Below are 20213 nucleotides of genomic sequence, written 5' to 3' on the forward strand. Positions count from 1 at the left end.
CCCACTTACCCATCTTTATTAATCTTTAAAATAAGTTGAACATAATATTGTTATTATTGACGAATCGTGTGTAATATCAAAATTTATCGAAATCTATATCTAACTTTTCTTCTCAATCGAATAACTACTACTAATTTATCATGTTCAAATAATTACAGCACTAATATTTTAAGTATTTTGAATTCGATAAACAGTCTATTTTACATTTTTACAATTATTATATGAGGGGGGAGGGGATGAAGTGAACGAGCGGATTAAGGTGTCGGTTGTGACGCACACTATAGCGCCGGTTTGAACCCGGCCGCAGGTGGCATTTTTCTTCGGGAAAGTCACGGTGTCCGGAGAGAAGTGCCGCCATCATATTGGATGTAACATTACATCTATTTATACGTTGCAGAAATACTTAACTAATGATAAACATAATTTCATTTTTAGGAATAACAAATAATTAATTATTGTAGCCGATAATAAGTATCAATATTGCATACACTAAACGCCGTGTTACACTCTGTTCACTGTTATGGTATCACTGGTATTAATTAAATTATAACATTCACTCTACGTTGATTGCAGATCATCATTCTTCATAATATATTATTGTTTCATAAAATATAATTTTCACGGGCAGAGGTAATGTGTAGCAAAACAATTTTGTTAATCACTTTTGTATGGATTAATATATATAAATATTCATATTATAACAATTAAAATGACGTTGCAATTAATAGTTGTATAATCCTTACTTTTTGTTGTTTTGATATAAATAATCTATAAGAATGATTCATTTAATTTAATTTAAATTGCATAAATTAAAACCTCAAACAAAAGATATTATGATCATTACAGAGAGGTGATTCTTTTTAATATAATTTATAATGTGATGGAATATTTTGTGCATGCATAGAACTGACTTATAAATCGTAAATAAAGATATTTAATCCAACCTCTAATAAGGGATTGGCTTCTACCATCCTCGCAATATGACCGAGAGTAAGTAACACCCGCTGCTACTAGTTCCCAGACGGGTGACCACCCGGGTTCGTAGTAGTAAAAACCTTGTCACACATACACGGGTTCCTTACCTACCGTAACAACACCTTACCGTACCAACCTCACCAACCACAGTTTATAACCCCAACAACAACTAATGGCCGTAGTCGCCTGGTCGAATAGTTCAATAAAAAAGAAAAAGTAAATAGATACGAATTGTGTTTATTGTTATTGTACTTAAACGGAATGTTCTAACTCATTCGTAGTTAAATCACAATAATTATATAAAATAATTACACCGATCTCTCTGTAATTTTCCAGAGAAATACGTCATCCCGCGTCTGGCACTGTTGCTGTACCATCACGTACTGTTCAAATTCAAAATGGCAGCGTCACTCGAAGACCAGCCGAAATTAATCGGAATCTTCGACGTTCCTGTTCGCCGTCGCCAAGCCTCGGCTGTCCTCCATGTCAGGTCAGCCCCTAGATCACCGTCCACTGCTCCTCGGGTACCGGGGGTAACCCAGACTGGACTCCAGAGCGACTGCCGATAACCACGACGATAGAGACGCGAAGTCGGCAATTCTAACGTGTCCCCTGCCGTCAGTGTGGTGTCGCACGATCGCTGGTTGGATGAAACCATCACGGCCACATCGTCACGGTACACCAGTGTACGGCTCTGCAGCTGGATCGTAAATCAACCACGGATTTCGATAACCACCCGAGACCGGAGTTGCTGGCCGCTGTGCAGGCGGTGTTGCTTACGTCCACTTGAGACTCGTTCTGAGCACTCAGCTCTAAATGGCAGTCGACACGCCGTACAGCGTAGTAACCCGCGATTCGACGGTTACATGTTATATAGTACCACTTCTATATGATATATAGTACTTTTTGTTTTTGTTCAATATCCGTCGTATGCACATTATATATTTTGTTATTTGATGGTTTCGTTTTCAATGTTAGGTTAACAAAAAAGGTGGACAAGTGGTTATCACTCTGCTGTACAGCAGTTGTCGAACATGCGTTGTAATTATAGATGTGTTGTATTTGAATTCAAAGATTAATCATTGTACCTATACGAAAAACGATTCTGAGTGAAGACGTTTTGTCATATTTGTATAAATAATCAAATTTAATAGTTAAAAGAAAGTTTTATAAAAATCTAAAATATCTCATGGCTATAAATAGCGTGACTTTCCAGTGATCTTTTTTTTTTTTTATATAAACATTCAAAGAACATAATTTAAATTGAATAAATATTTCACGGCTCCTCATATAGCCACAGACTTCAGATTGAGAAGCACTGGTCCAAAAAATTTTATACGTTATCTAAAATATCAATTTCTAATAATTAACTATACGATTTTAGTACGTCAATGTATTTCAATAATAAAAATGTACCTGCATAATAATAGTAGTAATAATAATAAATGTACAAGTATATTTTACGTTGTAACTATGCATCATAAATTAAGTTACCAAGTATAATATTTACTGCATACCTAAGTATATTGTGAGTAATATGCCAGTATAAATATTGCTAAAAATCTAATAGTTCTAAAATAAGTTGATATAATTTAAGTATGCTACAGTGATTCCCACTACTAAAACATTAAAAAAACAAACACATTGTTAGGTATAATAATAATACATCAGCTCTATTAATTAGTTCTTGAAATTATAGATAAATATTTTAAGTATAACGTTGCTTTATTTCTTTGAGTTTTTTTTTTAAATATTGCAATGTAGAGAACGCATTCTTTGATAAATTAAATTGCTACATATTTTATAACGATCTATGCCTTGTGTTAAAATTGCATATACAACGCTCCGTGATACACTAATATAAACGTTGTGTTTTATTACTTAATAAGATAGGTTACGTCGTATTTATAATCTGAAACTAGGTAATTTTCAATAACTTTTTAGCTATATGACCATTGTTATCTTCGTTTTAAGCTGGTCCATAAAAGAGGAAAAATCAAAAGGATTTATGGGTACTATATGGAATCGCATAAAAACCTTCGTGGTAGAATATATTATTATTAGTCGGATAAATAAATTGCATATATTTTTTTTAGACATAATGATGATTAGGTATCACTAAATAGTAATTTTTCTATAGCTTTGTTGCGGTGCCATATCGGCATAGACCGCAATGTATATATAGCGTGTGTGCGTGTTTATGCCGAGTTTTTGTCCGGTTGAACTTGTTCGCCGGAAAATCAGCTAAAATCCTTCTACTTCCACCGTTGTACGCGTTCATTCTGAGGTCACTCCGACGTTTGAACATTTCCCCAAGTCACACGCACTATACTGACTTAAGTTACCATCGAAATCGCACCGTTCGCGTCATAGATCTGCTGTGAAAATTGTCGGTAAATACTGCTGCCCTCCGTTCCTATGTTTGAGAAAATAAATAATTATACCGATCAATTATAAACTATGGCTATTATACTGCCGTAAAGTATATAATGTCTAATGTATAATATGTATAATGTATAGTGTATAATACATAATGTCTAATGTATAATGCATAATGTATAATGTATAATATGTATAATGTATAATGTATAATGTATAATTGAATAATCTATATTTTGTAAGTTTACACGAATAAGCGTTTTTGTTTTGTTATTTATTTGATATTATTATTAATAAACGCGTCAACACGCTGGTGTAAACTTAACTTGTGGATATGTTGTCTAGGTATATTGTACAGGTGAACTTTCAGTTTTTCTTTACTAGTGTATAAATCTCACGAGGAACCTTGTATTAAATTACTTTTTGACCAAAAAAAAAAAACAAAATAATATTATCGATAACTACAACAAGGTACATCGGAAAAAACGAAAAACACTGTGGTATCATGCAAAAAATGATATGTGTAATAAGGATTTCCGTGGATTTTGATTTCATCAAATTGCTTAATAATTTTATAATTGTTATAATTTTTATAATTTAATATAGCTTTTTCTATTTTAGAATATGGTTTTGTGGATTCTAAATTAGAATCCTCGTCAATCTCACTCAGTGATGCTCAATCAGCTTGTATTGTTATTAATAATAAAATGTACATTCTGTAATAATATTACCTAACTAATAAATATAATTTTTTTTTTTTTATTGAGCTTGAGCCCGGTAACTTAGGCCATAGGCGGTTTTAATTGTTTGTAAAGGTTGTTAGTAGGAGGAGGATCGGTTGAAAACACGTTTTTTGTATGTGTGGCAAGGATACGTTGCTATAAAAATCCCGGGTGGTCACCCATCCGGGAACTAGCAACGCCGGCCGTTACTTACATTTAGTGCATTCCACGGCTGAGTGCACGCACTGCGTCACACTGTACAGCACTAGGTATATAACGATGGATTTACAATATTTCCGAAATCCAACCACTTCAAAATGGTTCGCTTTGACAGCCTTAACTTTTAATTTTTATCAAACATATAATATATAATGTAAAACAAGCCCAAAAAAAAATTTCGGGGGGAGGGGGGCACGTGTCCCTAGTGACCACCTCCTGGCCATGGCCCTGATACATGGTCATATTATACCACTAATGAGTAATGACTAGGCTAAAAATAAAACTTTTCAAAATTGCAATATTATAATAATGTATAAAACAATGATTTAGGTATATTTAACAGTATAATATAATATTTAGTACCTATTTATATAAAACATGAAATCATATTAGATCCGTTACAAACATTTCAAGTAAAAATATTAATAATTTATCAATTTTCCATTCCACCAGGGTACTACAACATGGCATTTTGCATATTACTACGATGTATCCTTGTACGTGCAGGTTTACATGGTTGAAAAATTACGTAAAGAATTCACTCAAAATAAATTTGGATAACACATTATTAATATGCAACTCTGGATGAGATAATAATATCACAAAACTCGTTTAAGTGGTCAACAATTTTTTCCAGTTAAATTAGTAGATATTTTTAATACATTATTTAGTTTTTAAACTAAGTTAACAAATACTTAAAAGAACACACACAACAAAAAATTACTTCGAATTATTATTAAATGCCAAATCATTGTAGTCGGGACACCTAAAATCGATGTCGTCAAAATCTAATCTAAAAAAGGTGGATAAGTGGATGTCGCTCTGCTGTACGGTAGGTTACAAGTGGGTCACTGTAATGGATGGTGCTAAATTTGAATTCAATGATATAATATCATTGTATAAGAAAAACGATTCTGAGCGAAAACGGTCAGTCAGCCTATGATTTTACCAAGTATATTTGATGATATTATTGTGAATAAAGTAATTTATATATAACCTATTTACGTGGAGCCTTGTTTTAAATTTTCAATCCTTAGCCATAAAAGTTAAACATTTAATACATTTTTAACTACAAAATAATTAATAAATTATAAATTTGATAAATGTTGTCAAAATTTGAACTTTAAATGCTTATAAAAAAAATTGTGCCTATGTATTTTTAATATTTTTCAACTGCTATTAGAACGATATATCAGGAGCCTTATATTACATTTTCACGCTTTTTCACCCAACAAATAAAATTTTATTGATATTTATAGAAAAAAAACTAAAAAAATTGAAAACTGACAATGTCCGTAAACAACTCAAAAAGAGTCAAAATATTTTTAAAATTTTATGGTATATTGAAAATACTAATATAAACATTCAGTGAAATTTTCAAGTATCTACAGTCATTCGTTTTTTAATTATAATAAAATAAGAAAATTGTTACATGAGAAATCGAGTGAATATCAAAATGTTGTAAAAATATAAATTTCAGGCGCTCATAAAAATGTAATTTAAGTTTCTTGTGGACATTTTTTTTTGATAAAGATAGACAAACTTATGAGTAATCTTATATTACATTTTCAAATCTTAGATTTAAAAAGAAAAATGTTTAAAAATTCTCAACTCAAAATAATTTGTTAATTTTCGTGATTTTTCCGTATTTTGTCAAAATTTGAACTTTAAATGCTTATAAATAAAAACTGTGACTAAGGATTTTTAATTTTTTTAATTTGCCTTTGAAGTAATAACCTAGGAGCCTTCTATTAAATGTTCAAGCTTTTTTACTCAACAGGTAAAATTTAATTGATATTTATAGAAAAAAAAACTAAAAAAATTGAAAACTGACAATGTCCGTAAACAGCTCAAAATAAGTCAAAATATTTGGAAAATGTTATGGTGTATAGGAAATGCAATTACAAACATTCAGTCAAAATTTCATGTCCCTACGGTCATTTGTTTTAGAGTTACACCAAAAACCAAAATCGATTTTCTCGAAAACAGATTTTGCGTAAAAATTCCCGTTTTTCCTTAATTTTTCTTTTGTTTTTCACGTCGCTTTTGAAAACTACTGGGAAATTTTACTTTTGACCCCCCAAAGTACCAACTAGATTCACTTTCCTATCAGATAAGTTACTGTTGAAGAAAATCCAAGCACTTTTACTGTCCTAAAAGGTAATGACAGACACAAAAATAAAAATAAAAATAAAATCACAATTTACACATCATTGTAAAATCAATACATTCATCGCTTCGCTCAGAATCTAAAAATGTTATTTAAAGAGATATTGATAAATCTAGAATTATCGCGCGATGTCACTGGGCTGGGCTCGGAATAATCGTCTATCTTACGCATGTTAAAGTTGCTATTTACACAATGATTTACCAACCATTTTTTGTAGAAATATGTGATTTTTCGCGTTGAAGACGATAGTAATATTAGAAATTCAATATAATGTTTGGTTTTATTTTAATGTTAAAAACAATTAATATATATGTTAATGTGTCAATTTATTATATGAAAGACATTTCAAATATTTCAAGAAAACTTTACACTTTAGAACAATTCTGGTTCCACTAACGTTTTCAATACATAAAATACACACTCCTGCACATATGGACATCAAAAATTAGAAAATATGCTTTAAAGGTAGGTAAATTATTGTGTGAAGCGTTCAAGCGAGTAACATTTACACGTATAAGATTGGCAATTACAGAAATCTCGGCCCAATGACGTCACGCGTATTTTTTCAATTCCTCGTAACTCATTGAATAATGTGAGTAGAAACGTTAAAACTATATCATTATTCTGAGAATGGAACATTCTTTCAAATTAAAAAAAACTTATTTTTTATGTTTTGTGCTCCTTTAACGTATCTTCAACTTTTAAGTTAAATTAAGAAATTTTTTTTTTTTTTTCATTTAGGTACTATTTAACTGTCGGTGTTCCTTTTAATAAAAATGTTCTATAATAGTGTAATATAAATTAATTAATATTAATTTACGATTATCATTTTATGTCTCCAAAATTCATAATAAAGTGCTGTTTAATTAATTAATTATTTTATTCTTAATTCTTTTTTTTTAATAATGTTTGAAACAAGAATCGGAATCCATGGTTTCGATAACCGAAAGTAAAATTTTAGGAACCGGACACGAACCATAATCGATGATTTTTTTAAGAACCGATCCAATTCTTACGTGTTACTTAGTATTACTTGTTAATTATTTTATCATCGTCATTGACGTAAACTTACGTTATGGCACACCATCAAGTTTGACATTTTATGGATTAACTGCATATTTTAGTCACACAAACATCTATATGTTTGATCGCTATAAAATATAACTAAATAAAAGTTTGTTTTTTTCCTTATCTTACTATAGTTTAGACATTAATAAATATTGTGAGGATCTATAATATATATATTATATATATCAATAAACGAATATTAAACATACTGAGTGACAGGTCGACGACGTTCGAAAATCGGACGCGTTAATAACGTGAACTGGTTGGTTCTGTATTCAATTTGTTTATTCTTCTTAATCTTAAATCAAATATAAAAATATTGTACGACACACAACATTGAGCACAATCAGTTATTAATAATATAATAAAATATAATATACGAACGGAAAGCAATAATTATTAATAGTATTATGTAAAAACAAAAAATATATACGTTTATTATACTATAATGTATATAATGTAAAAAAGACAATAATAAAATAAATAAATAAATAATTTATAATGATATAATAATAATAATGATAATAACGTGTAATGAACGGTATTCAATTACGAAGTCTTAGACAGGTTCCCGGGACGGCGTTACGCTAAAAACAATATCAAAATATTATTTCTCGTGATGAAGTTGACAATATGTGGAATGGCTGTGGTAGGGTCTCAGCCGCGATGGGATCGGTCGACGAGCTTACGGTCCGGTCTTCAGAGCGCTTCGTCCCTCTGACCCGATTCGTGTTGCACGCCTCCGGACACGGCAGACGGCGACGAGGCAGCGGACGACATCACCATGGGACCGCCGCCCCCGCCGCCTCCACCGCCGCCACCGCCGATGCCTCTTACGTGGGCCCTGTACGCGGCCAGCTGCGGGTACGGCACGACGTCCGGCTGGGCGATGCTCCGGGCGTAGGGTCCGCTGTTGTCGTAGCTGCCGAACGTGTCGGCGGCGCCGGGTGCGGCGTACTGATGCGAGTGCGTCATCACCGGCTGCTTGACGATCTCGTACGTGGTCTTGGACGAGCCGCCGTGGCCACCGCCGCCACTGAACAGCTTCTTGAATGCCACCAGAATGGCCAGCGTGAGCGCGATCTTGCTCACCAACAGCGCCTTGCCGGCCAACAGCGCCAGACCCTTGTACGCCATGGCTAGCAGACCTCCCTTGAGCATCATCAGGTACACCTGACCACCCTTGTCCTTTTTCTTCTTGCGGCCTGCGTGCCCCGAAAATCGACGGAGAACGAAACATAAGCCATACAAGAAAAATGTTTAAAAAAAAAAATCGAATTTTAAAATTATATTGAGTTTTTAAAAAAATGTTTAAGGGTTGGACGGGGTATGCATTTAATTTAATTTGGACGTCTTGCCTATGCATATGTTTATAATATGATTACAACATGGGGGGGTATCTAATATTATTTAAACAAATATTTTTTAAATTTATTTTCTATTATTATTTTTTATATATTTTAGCATTTAAATTACATTTTTAGTAATATTATAATTTCAAAATATTGTATTCAAATAGTCGATATTATTTATTTCTAAAATACGATCTTTCAATGTAAATATTTTTCTAAAACTTGACTTTCTAGGCTTCTAGATCTTTAACCGTTATCGTCACGTGCTAACTTGGGTTAATTAAGATTTCGGATCTGGTAATGGTAATTACCAGGAACGATATAATCTCAGTGAGCTGGCCGAAATTTCCAGTGACGAATGAATGATCAAAAAAATAGACATGAAACACGATTAGATACTATAACAATAATTACAGGTAAAAACTATGAAGTAATGATTGTATTTCTGGTGTAACTCCAAATTTCGTCCATGTGTTTGACGGATATGTTATTGATGAATCGGATCATACACCTCGTCAAACTTATAATATGGTTGAAACCTGTTTGACTTTGGATATGGCGCGACCGAATTGTATGTGTCATGAGCACAAGGAAGGGCACCCTGGTCCCGAAAAGTCTAAATCCCAGAGGACTCAAATTAATATAACATTATTAAGACTAAACGTCATTTGTGCGGTAAGATCGATATTTTGACTAGTAGGTATTGACTGTGGTATAGATTATACTACACGCTTTTGGTTTTTAACAAAACTCAACCAAATATTATAATATTATGTAATAATTATGTTTCAGCACGCTATAGACAATGTCAAAAGTGTAGTGTACGCTGATGTTACATTACCAGTCAAGTACACACCGTCATCGAGGTCCCTGCCTTCGTCGAACATCTGTGGCATGGACAGCTGAAGCGATCTCGACCTGGCGAACCTGGACAGTTTTTCGTACAACATCGAGTCCACTTGTTTACCGAAATCGGCTGAATTCTCGGGTATCACATTTTCAGCCACATCACTGTTGTCGACCTCCAATGATCTGCCGTTGTTTTCAGACTTTTTCACCAGAGATATGCCTAAAATAATAATACGGTATTAACGATCTCGATTTTGTTCTCTCGAAATATTATTATGTCAAATGTCGCATTCATAAGTACGTAGTTTGTTTGAATTATATTTAATCTTGCCGAAATGAGATCGTTTGAATACATTATAAAAGTACAATCAAACTCGATGTCCACATTAGCAGACGCGTCGTGTATTTGAACAAAAGTGAAACCGCAAATGTCTTAACACGCGTGAAATTGAACAACGTTTTACAGTTGAAATTCATTGGAAAAGAAAATAATATACATGCTTCTGACATTTATTCGTGGTATTTACGTTTTTAAATGGAAAACAATAATTCGTGCACAGTAGTTCTGTAAACTTAACGCATCGTATTAGTACGTCTGCATAGTAAAATTAATGAAACAAAGTACAAACAAACATTAGCACCACTCGAGACGTAATCTTCCTGAGAGTGAAAAATCTAAAATAATTAATTCTATACCACGTAATAGTATACTGTTATAATCCGAAAGAAAACCATTTGGATTTTCGATCGAATATAATAATTATATGGGGTCCTGTCTATCCTGTCTTGATCATTGGAAAAGCTTCGACCGATAATATATCAGGACGAACTAACCAAGGCTGAGTATCAACGAGTTAAAAGTTAAAATTAAGTTAAAATGTTGAGTTAATTTTAATTAAGTTAATCAACTCGTTACTTTTTTTTTCAAATTAACTTTTAACTTAATAAGTTACTTTTTTTTAAGATTAATGTGTTAACTTCAAGTTAATTTTATTTCAAAAGTATCTAAATTAAGTTAATTTTCGTCCGAAGAATAATGCAAATTTTTGAATGGGTTTTTGCTTTGATGTATCATTTTAAATTTCCCCAGTATATTATCCCCACCATATAATGTGTCTGGAATTTTTTATTTTGGCAAATAAGCAAATTTTAATTTTACACTAAGTTAAGTTACTTTATTTTTCAATGTTAACTCTTAACTTAACGAGTTAAAAAAAAATCGTTAACTTGCCCAGCCTTGGTACTTACCATATTTTACCACCTAAACGATTTGAGACATTATAGTTATTTTAAATGCAATGTCCGATGATTACCGTCGGTTATTTGAATGTTTTCCATGTGAATGGCTCTGTCCAGCATCCTGAGCGCCCGACTTTTCAGGCACACGACCATTTCCGATTGGTCCGAACACTGTCTGTACGCGTTGAACATCATCCGGAAACCGGAAACTTCGGACGTCGATGACGGCAGCACTTCCGAACTGACCGTGCACACTGCGCAGCCCAAGACCGTTAACCTTTTGTGCGAACAAAGAAATAACAGCGTCCATAGTGTTAAAAATATTACAATATAAGATATCTTTGTAATGATACAAGTGAGGATTGAGTCCATTTAAGTCGGTAGATATGGGTACCTGCGCATATTATACGGTAAAATTAATTCGACCGATTTTAGTGAAAAAAAATTGTATTCAACAAATTTCCAACGGACGTAACGAACGTTTTTTTTTACCCCATGATTTATTTCCTACGTTTTCGACGTGTTTCCGATATCTCGATATTATAATACAATATATATATATATATATATATATATATTATACACACGTATCGCCGGTACATTCGTCTGAGATTAAACGTGCGAATTCCATTCATTTGTAAAATTATATTCGTAAAATAATATATAATAATAATATTATTATGATGGAGCAAAAAATCCGAATGACCTACATGGGATTTCAAAAACTGAAATATTGTATAAATGGAATTTGTGCAATTCATGTGTGTCAGATTAAAAAAAACTGTCAGTGTTTTTTTTCTCTTTAATCAAAGCGCGAATACCGTGTTTATACGCTTTTTTTTGCAGTATTTAAGACCCGCTTCAATTTTTCGGCTGAGATATTTGAATTTTACGTTTTAGTTATGCAGATAGATACAAATAATATATATATATATATATTATTGTGCGTACCAATTAACATAATCGTCGAATAATGAACAATCACAAAGAAGAAAACATTTCAATTGTATTTTTTCCATAGGAAGAATTTAAAACAAGTAAGTAACTATACCTAAAACTCACGGATTATAATTAAAACGAAGCTTTTCATAAACGCCTATAACAAAGTAAGCATTTATTAAAAGTGTGCTATAAATATTGAATTATTAGAGTTCTAATAATTTTCAGACTTTAAACTCAAAAAAATAAAATAAATTATTAATAAAATGTTAATGGTGTGCGTTTATTATTGTTCAATTAAAAGGGAGATTGTTCGGCATATTGTTGAGTTAGCTAAGATTCGGGTTGGTGATAAAAAAGATGTTGTAAAAGCTTTACTTAATTTTAATTGTTTTTAACAAATCCATCAGTGACGTCATGTCAAACGACATATTTTGATTTGCATTTGATTTAATACATCACTCAACTGAATATTAGTATTCCGCCCGTAATCGAAAATATAATATTTTATATATTGTATCTTAGTAACCTGCCTATAAATTTTTACTTTTTTGATTTAAGTGTTTAAAAAACTGATGCCGAAAACGTCTACAATATTATGTAGATAGGAATCCCTTACCGTAGGATTATCATTTATATTATTATTATGGGAAAAATGTGTTCATAATCTAGATAGTAGTCGATTACAATATTAATATGATGATCTAAGTATTTATAATCTTTTCAATAAGAATAAAAAAAAAAATTTAAACGCAAAAAAAAAATCCTAAGATATGCGCGCAAATATGCATTCACTTTTCATAACAATGCCCGCGGTATTACAGATTTTCACGGAAAACAAATCATTTACATGACAGTGAATTTTTTTAACCGTCTAGATAATATATAAAAATGCGACTCGCGTAACTGTCGACGGGTATTGGAATTAGAAAGTGTTGATATATTATAATTATTATAAATACGCGCGGCGGGTACATGGAAATTTCGGAGTCTCGCGGCGGATTGACGTTTAGGGAAATTTTTTCCGGACATCACCGTCATGATCATCACGCCTATACTTGGATCGCGTATTATGGTCCAAGTATCGAAGTGTCCCAAGACCGTTGCGCCTAAACCTATAGGAATTATACACGTCCGGATATGCAGGAGTGAAAACATCGTTTAATCGTCATACTTAAACGTCATGTTTTCTGTGTCACCCCTGATGATATTATGTACCTATAGTAATATTAGCATGTGCGTGTGCGAGGTCGCTCATTACTATTATATTATATACGACGAAAGTCGAAAATCTGTAATTATTTTGAAAACAATGTTAATCGCTTTCGGGTTTAAACACCGAATCGCCAAAATATTGTGTGTTTACATGGTCTAATTTGTGTAGTTGACTTTTACCTCGAGCACTCGCGCATGCAACAACTGATGTGTCTCTGCTGCGTGTACGACGCATGAGTGTATAAGTAGGTAGACGGGCGGAACAAGTCGTATTATAATAATAATAATGACATTATAATAGTATAAAAGTAATAATAACGATGGTAATAATAATAATGAAGTCGACGACGACGACGAAGATATTATAATAATGGCGCGTGTATATACCTACGGTTAATTTTGCCACGTGTATACGCGCTTTTTCGGGTGACGAGGCAAAGTTATTGTTTATTTCCCGCCTTTTGTCTCTGGTATTAATTAATCGACGCTTTTATTTAAATTGTCATTATGTCTCTCGCCACGTGAACCACGGACTCTGTGCGCAGACATTCCGATGGATACGACGACGACGAGACGAACCTCAACAGTTCACTAGGCCAATACGCCGGAGGCGGTGGAAATCGACGACGAGAGTTCTAGCATAGATTACATTATGGAAAATATAATCTGAGGTTATACTGGTTATAGTCACTCGTTTTTCTGGCAAAAACCCGTAGCGGACCCTCTCACGCCACCCAAAAACGTACTGTGCCCCGTGGACGACAACTTGGACGATACGTCCGAAAATGTGGAAACATTCGCTACAACTGCAGTTAACCTGTAACAATATACTGCGGCTTACGAGTACAACGAGTACAATATAAGGACGTTTTCCACAACACTCTGGTGGCGTAATGAATTTCACTGACGGTCATCAAAACGGCCAAGACGAGTACATGTCTAATGAATTTGTCTCACATATTTCGCTACAGTTTATAATAATATACAATATACAGATATGTACACGCGCGCAATTGTGTGTTTGGTTTGGAACGAGACAATACGCGATATCGTGACGGACTTCCTGTTTTTTTTCAAATTATTATTACTTATTATTATCTTTTGCTCTAAGTATTTTTAATAATAACATTATGTACAACAGTTGTCCATCAACAAAAAAAAAACCTCCGTGGATGACCCAATTTAAAATATATAAAGTAAAGTCAACGTATTCGATTCGCGAAGACATCATCGTGCGATATAATTTATTATATAGGTATAATATATCATTCCAGCGCACTCGAGGAATTTGTTTATTGCTTCTCGTCGTTTGCGCATCGAAACCACCGTAACGTACCGTTTAAATCGAACGAAATGCCTACAGTTGTTTAGTATGTCGGGTATGAACGAAATATAATTTTAAATAAAATATTATGTTTGTAACGATTATACACGTTCTGCATAAATATTGGGGGAGAAAGAAAATTTAAAAATAAAATGAGTAACGGTGTATTATTGTCTCAATCAAATATGTGACTAACAATTATCATAGATGATATTCAAAAAGTATATATTATGTAGGTATAACGAGTAATTTGGGTATACCATTTTCTGTCATTTTTGTAAAAATAAATAAATATATTACCGTCGTAATAAATACCTAGTCATTTTGTTAGGAAAAATTTAAAAAATATTTGCATAATATCCAGGATGGTTCTTTTCCCGATGATATTTTTTAAATGTTATTTTAACTATAATATTATATTATATTGTTTTATTTTTTTTTCAATTATATGTTTTAAACAATTGAATTTCGATAAATTAAATCTATTCCACAGACGCAAGGGTCACAAATAAACCAGTAGTTTTGATTTGTTGAGATTCTATTGTACTATCATTATAATTAGAAACCAGTACCTATAAAATATTATTGTTTTGCATGAAAGTTACATAAAGTTAAATCATAGTTTAATTAAATAACATAATATTATTGAACTTAAATGAAAGAAACGTGTGAAAATCTTACAGTACTCGATAAATATATTTCATCAATAGACAATCAATTTAGAACCTTAAAATATAGTTAATATTCATCCAAGAATTTCTTAATAACCTTAAGTAAATTTCCTGTTAAATTCTCTAAAAAAAAAATAATAAATACGTCTAAAATGTTTCCAAATCAAAATAAACCATGATATAGTTTTAAAGAATGAAAGGGATGAAATTATTTTAATTAATGTATATTACATTGCATTATAAAACACATTTTTTAGAAATATTTATTTATTTTAATAGTTGGTATTTTATATTACTAGCGGAACTCCTGTAATCTCTTCGATAATAGTTCAAACTGAATTCCTTTAATAAAAACTTTTGTTTGATTATTATATCTCCTTCCTTAAAATAATTTTTGTGCGTATCAATCATCTGATTATTAAAAAAAACACTTAGTTAAAGAATCTGGCATATTTAAGATAATATTTTATTGCGGTTAAACAATCGCATCAAAATTTATCTAAAACACTTAGTTTTTATTTATCTAATAATAAACATTTATTTAATTATTAATACACGGCACTCATTATTAAATTTTTATACTTTAAACCCTAGAATATTTGAAGAAATAAAATAAACGTAATTTTCCAGCATTTATATGCTCAATCCAAATATCTCCAATCTAATATAAAATTATTTATTTAATCTCAACACATCAAACATGTAACTCAAATTATCTAGTGAACAGCTAGTCTTCATAATATCGACTAAATTTTAGATATAAACGCGATCATACCCAAAATCTGACATTGTATATTGTTTAGACAGTTAAACGGTCTTTACAAGTTGGAGTTTTATGAAAATTCTATGTATTTCTTACACAACATTCAAATAAATCCGAATAGAATATACATTTGATATGCTTGCAAAGTTCCTACAAAATATGTATTTTTGGTGACAACGGATTGTACTCACGATAACTTTCAAGTGTCTACAAAGTTTATTGACGAGAAGAAACCGCATAGAAATACAAATACGCTTATTTTATTAGTCGTAGTTGAAAGTTTGAAAACCTGGCATTGTCGTTTCACATATTATTATTTCTTATAAATAGTTTCACGATATCCTAATCAAATATTAAAACTAAGATTTAATTTTATACTCAAGTCATTTTGAGGACATGAATAAAATATCTCGTGGTATAATAATACCTAATAGGAATAAATTTAACGGCGCTGTATATTAGTATGTTCTTTATATTACTCGTAATGTTTAAAGTACCTATACAATATTTTTTGTATATTATAATTCCTACGCGACAACGTCAGGTCGTCAGGTACAGCTCACTGTATGAAATATCGAACAAGTCTGGTGTGATTTTTGAACTCAATAATAGCAGGTTTCGAACAAAAGTCCTACGTAGAGTCGTAAGTACATATAGTCGTAAGGCGTGCCTATATAACGCCTATTGATAATTGCCTATGTAATAATGTTATTGTAATAATGATTTACCATAGTAGCGACGTATCCATGTCTGCGGACGGAAGCGGCGGTGCAGTTTTCCTATATTGCAATAATTGATCCAAAAAAATAATAACCGCGGCGGTTGGTCGGTATCGACTGAACGACGATCGGCAGTCGGTGGCTCGTTTTATTCGACCGGAATTGGCGTCGTCGTCCGGCGGCGGGGTGGGGACGGGACGGGACGAGGGGAAAGGGGACCGCACGCGGGTAGGTAAGTGAGATGAGTCGGCCTCGGAAAGGCGCGTGCGCGTGTACGGATACATAATAATATATGGTCGGGTAAGTGTCAAGCGGACGGGGGCGGTCGTAACAGAGCGTAAAACATGATGAAAAGCGCTCTACTTGAGCCGACGGGTTTTCCGACGACGGACGACGTGCACATTACACGGGTTCCGTCGATCCGTGGCGGGGGGAGGCATATTCTGTGTGCCCGCGATCGGCGAAAATCTTTCACGAAAACCGCCTCGACGACGCCACCGCGTGTGCACATTATTAATATTATTGTTGTATATTATGCTGTGGTACACCGCGCGCGTCTAATATTATATCGTTATCGTCGTACTTAATTAAATGTATTATGATATAGTATTGTGCGTTTTCATGTGCCTATTATGCATGTGCATGGTAGTAGGTGCGTCGCGTGGCGTGTCCAGTTAGGATGAGAGGAGTGTGCTTTTTTTTAAACTGTGTTTTCATTATTAATCTCTTTTCTTTTGTCGCCGGCTGGCTGATCGCCGAACAACAACTTACTGCCAATCTGGTCGTTGACGACGAAGGAAATCTCTGGACGTATTTTTAATCGCTCGCTATACCGTCGCCGTCAACGCGTTTTCAACTAGTACCTACAACAAAATATACGATTAGACCAATAACTAGACCCTCTGTTAATTCGTACATGTTATTGTATAATATTATTATTAACAGCAGTGGTCCATCCCATTAAATTGTTTTGTTCTTAATTTATAAGGGTTGTGATATAATTTTGTTTTGAATTTTTACATATTTTAATGCATTATATTATAATATGGTATTGCATTGATACATTTTATCATGACAAAATAGTAATAATCTCTATTTTCCATGCATTTCATGTTCTATGATAATACAATAATGGCCTATATTACCCCTACATTAACACCTATTTATGCCCCCCCCCCCATTAATCGTTTTATGAGGCATAGGCCTCTATTGAACTCAACCCCACATGTTGTACTACAATTGTATAGATCGTAATATTATACACGCTTCGTGCTAAGTATTTTAAGGTTACCTATAGACCTAGTCAATCATAATCCTAATGGGAAGTTTATTTTATATATTTTTAAGCTGAATCAATTTATACCGTCACCTTTACATTCACGATTAGGATAAAAACGTATTCGCTCTAAAATATTCGCTAGATAATAGAGTACATACTAAAAGTTAAAGGAGACAGCATGTAGACTTTTATAACTATTCTGTTGTTTTTAATATTAACTGAAAAATATAATATAATATTTATTTTACGGTTTTTTTTATAAAAATGCGCGTTCGTCGAGTATAGTATTTTGGATAATGTGACATGACATGCGCCAATCAGGGCTTTGTAATCTCAAAATTATCATATTAATACATGAAATACAGTTGCGTTACTTCGGGTATATCGCCGTAGGTATATGCGTGAAATATTACGTGTAAATTTGAATCATATTGGTAATATATAACAAATAATTTTCATTTGAAATTGCAAATTAAAAATATTCAAAATACTTTGAGAGTGGGAATTCAATACAGGTATATTAAGCCTGTAATGTATTTGTAAGTCATACATTTATAATGATATTTACAATCATTGAAGAATTATATTAATAGTAATAATTAGTACCTAACTTATAGCAATAATTCAACTCATAAAAAAATACCATATTTCTCTAATATTTACATTACGTGTGTCTCACATGCACCTATATTATAATACACAGTATGATAAAATGGAATCAAAAGATATGAAATGGAAAAACCGCAGTTGTAGATAAAATAATAAATTATTTTAATATTTAATATCTACGGAATGATTTTTGTCTGCAGCTGATGTTAAAAATATTGGCTTTAACTTTTGATCAATATTTTTAGCATTTTGATTTCAAATATCTATTAATATCGAACAACTTAAAGGTACCCATCCGATCTGCAATAAACTCGCGTTAATTAAAAATAATAATGATGTAGCATAGACATTGTAATTGGTTCGGTATATACAAGAACCATAGAAATTGTCCACAGTGTACCTAAACATAATTGCACATGCCTAGTTTAAAATGAAAACTGAAAGCGTTATATTTTTCCTGGAAAACTCTCCAACCTGTGGAGCATCGTAGAAGACCAAGCCACGCACGTACACATTGTCTAAGACGTCCGGAATTTGTATAATGGCCCGATATTTTGGCGTGAGCAACAATGGCATGCAAAGTCAATAAACGGGCCGTTATTATTCGTTATTATGAAAAGTGTTTAAGCATTGTTACAAAAGTGTGTCGAGATGATCCTGATTGCCGTTGTTTAAATACCTCTGGGCTTTGATAATGTGCGATGCAGCATGATACTATAACAATATAAATATGCCAAAAAACACGTATGGGCCCGGAGTACGGTGTTGTACCCAAATAATATTATTGTCTAACCTAACCGTATACCTGCCGGGAATATTTTCGGGGTTTTTGTAGATCAACGCCGCTGTCATTCGATTTCCCTTGAGTGCTCGACCGAATATAATTGGCGACGGTCATCCTATATTATAAATTATAATATATTTCACACTATGTGTTTAATATTGGAATAGTTTGGCGTATTTTATTCGTTTGAAAACAATAACGTAGGTATATAGTTTTAACTACGTTGTTGTTATAGGTTAGGTTGCGAGCAATAATTATTAACATCGACGTATATTATACATAGGTAGTAAATATAGGTAGTAAATAATAATATTGTTTTTAAACGAATAACAAATACTAGGCACCTATATAGAAGTATAGTAAGTGCCTTCATAAAACATATTTTGTATTAACCCTTACACGACGGTTAACGTACATTGTTTATAAATACTATATAATATTTTGAAAAAACAAGAGAACAATTTTTATACTTAAAATCAACCTTTGGTCTAGAGTCACTTATTCACTAAATACTTACATATACCTATCTATTAGTATAATATGTTTATTAGGTGCCTTATATTTTCTATCATGTAAATATACGATGAAACAATGCAGTAGGTAGTTATACGCTCAAATGCGATCACTACCTACTCGAGTTTTAAGTATAATTCGTGTCCAAAATGTATGTCATCTAAGTAGAACGATCGTTTAGTGCAACTGAGAGACACAATATATGATAGGTAATAATTATAAACGTGCAGGATAATAATATTAATGGTATAACTAACAATTGGTCGAAACGTTTACGGTCAATACTTGTCGTAATAGTATGTCTCTGCGATTGACCATCGCATGCATATTATATTATAAACATGTGTATATTATATTGACATGGGAATATAAAAAGCGCGAACAATCGAAAACGACCGGTCAGTTGAGTGAAGCCGATTGAAAA

The 20213-nt window shown here is 32.5% G+C and overlaps 1 protein-coding gene across 2 annotated transcripts; it reads right to left on the reverse strand.

Moving 5' to 3' along the window:
- Positions 1-7800: 7800 nt before the first annotated feature.
- Positions 7801-16772, reverse strand: LOC132951585 (uncharacterized). 2 transcript variants are annotated; one of them, XM_061023364.1, is made up of 4 exons: positions 16614-16772; positions 11048-11250; positions 9742-9954; positions 7801-8738 (listed from the first exon to the last, which is right to left on the reverse strand). In XM_061023364.1, the coding sequence occupies exons 1-4, from the start codon at positions 16631-16633 to the stop codon at positions 8233-8235; spliced, it is 942 nt and encodes a 313-aa protein (XP_060879347.1). In that variant the 5' UTR covers positions 16634-16772; the 3' UTR covers positions 7801-8232. The 2 variants fall into 2 exon arrangements, with proteins under 2 accessions (XP_060879347.1, XP_060879345.1); XM_061023362.1 differs by having other exon boundaries at positions 9727-9954.
- Between the last annotated feature and the right edge of the window lie 3441 nt (positions 16773-20213).

The sequence above is a fragment of the Metopolophium dirhodum genome, chromosome 9, assembly GCF_019925205.1.
Source record: "Metopolophium dirhodum isolate CAU chromosome 9, ASM1992520v1, whole genome shotgun sequence".
Taxonomy (NCBI): domain Eukaryota; kingdom Metazoa; phylum Arthropoda; class Insecta; order Hemiptera; family Aphididae; genus Metopolophium; species Metopolophium dirhodum.

Coding starts and splice junctions, on each gene's coding strand:
- LOC132951585 (XM_061023362.1), bottom strand. CDS start 16,633: ATGGATACGTCGCTACTATG. Junction 11,251..16,613: donor ATGGATACGTCGCTACTATG/GTAAATCATTAT, acceptor TTCGCACAAAAG/GTTAACGGTCTTGGGCTGCG. Junction 8,739..9,726: donor TGACGGTGTGTACTTGACTG/GTAATGTAACAT, acceptor CGGGGCACGCAG/GCCGCAAGAAGAAAAAGGAC.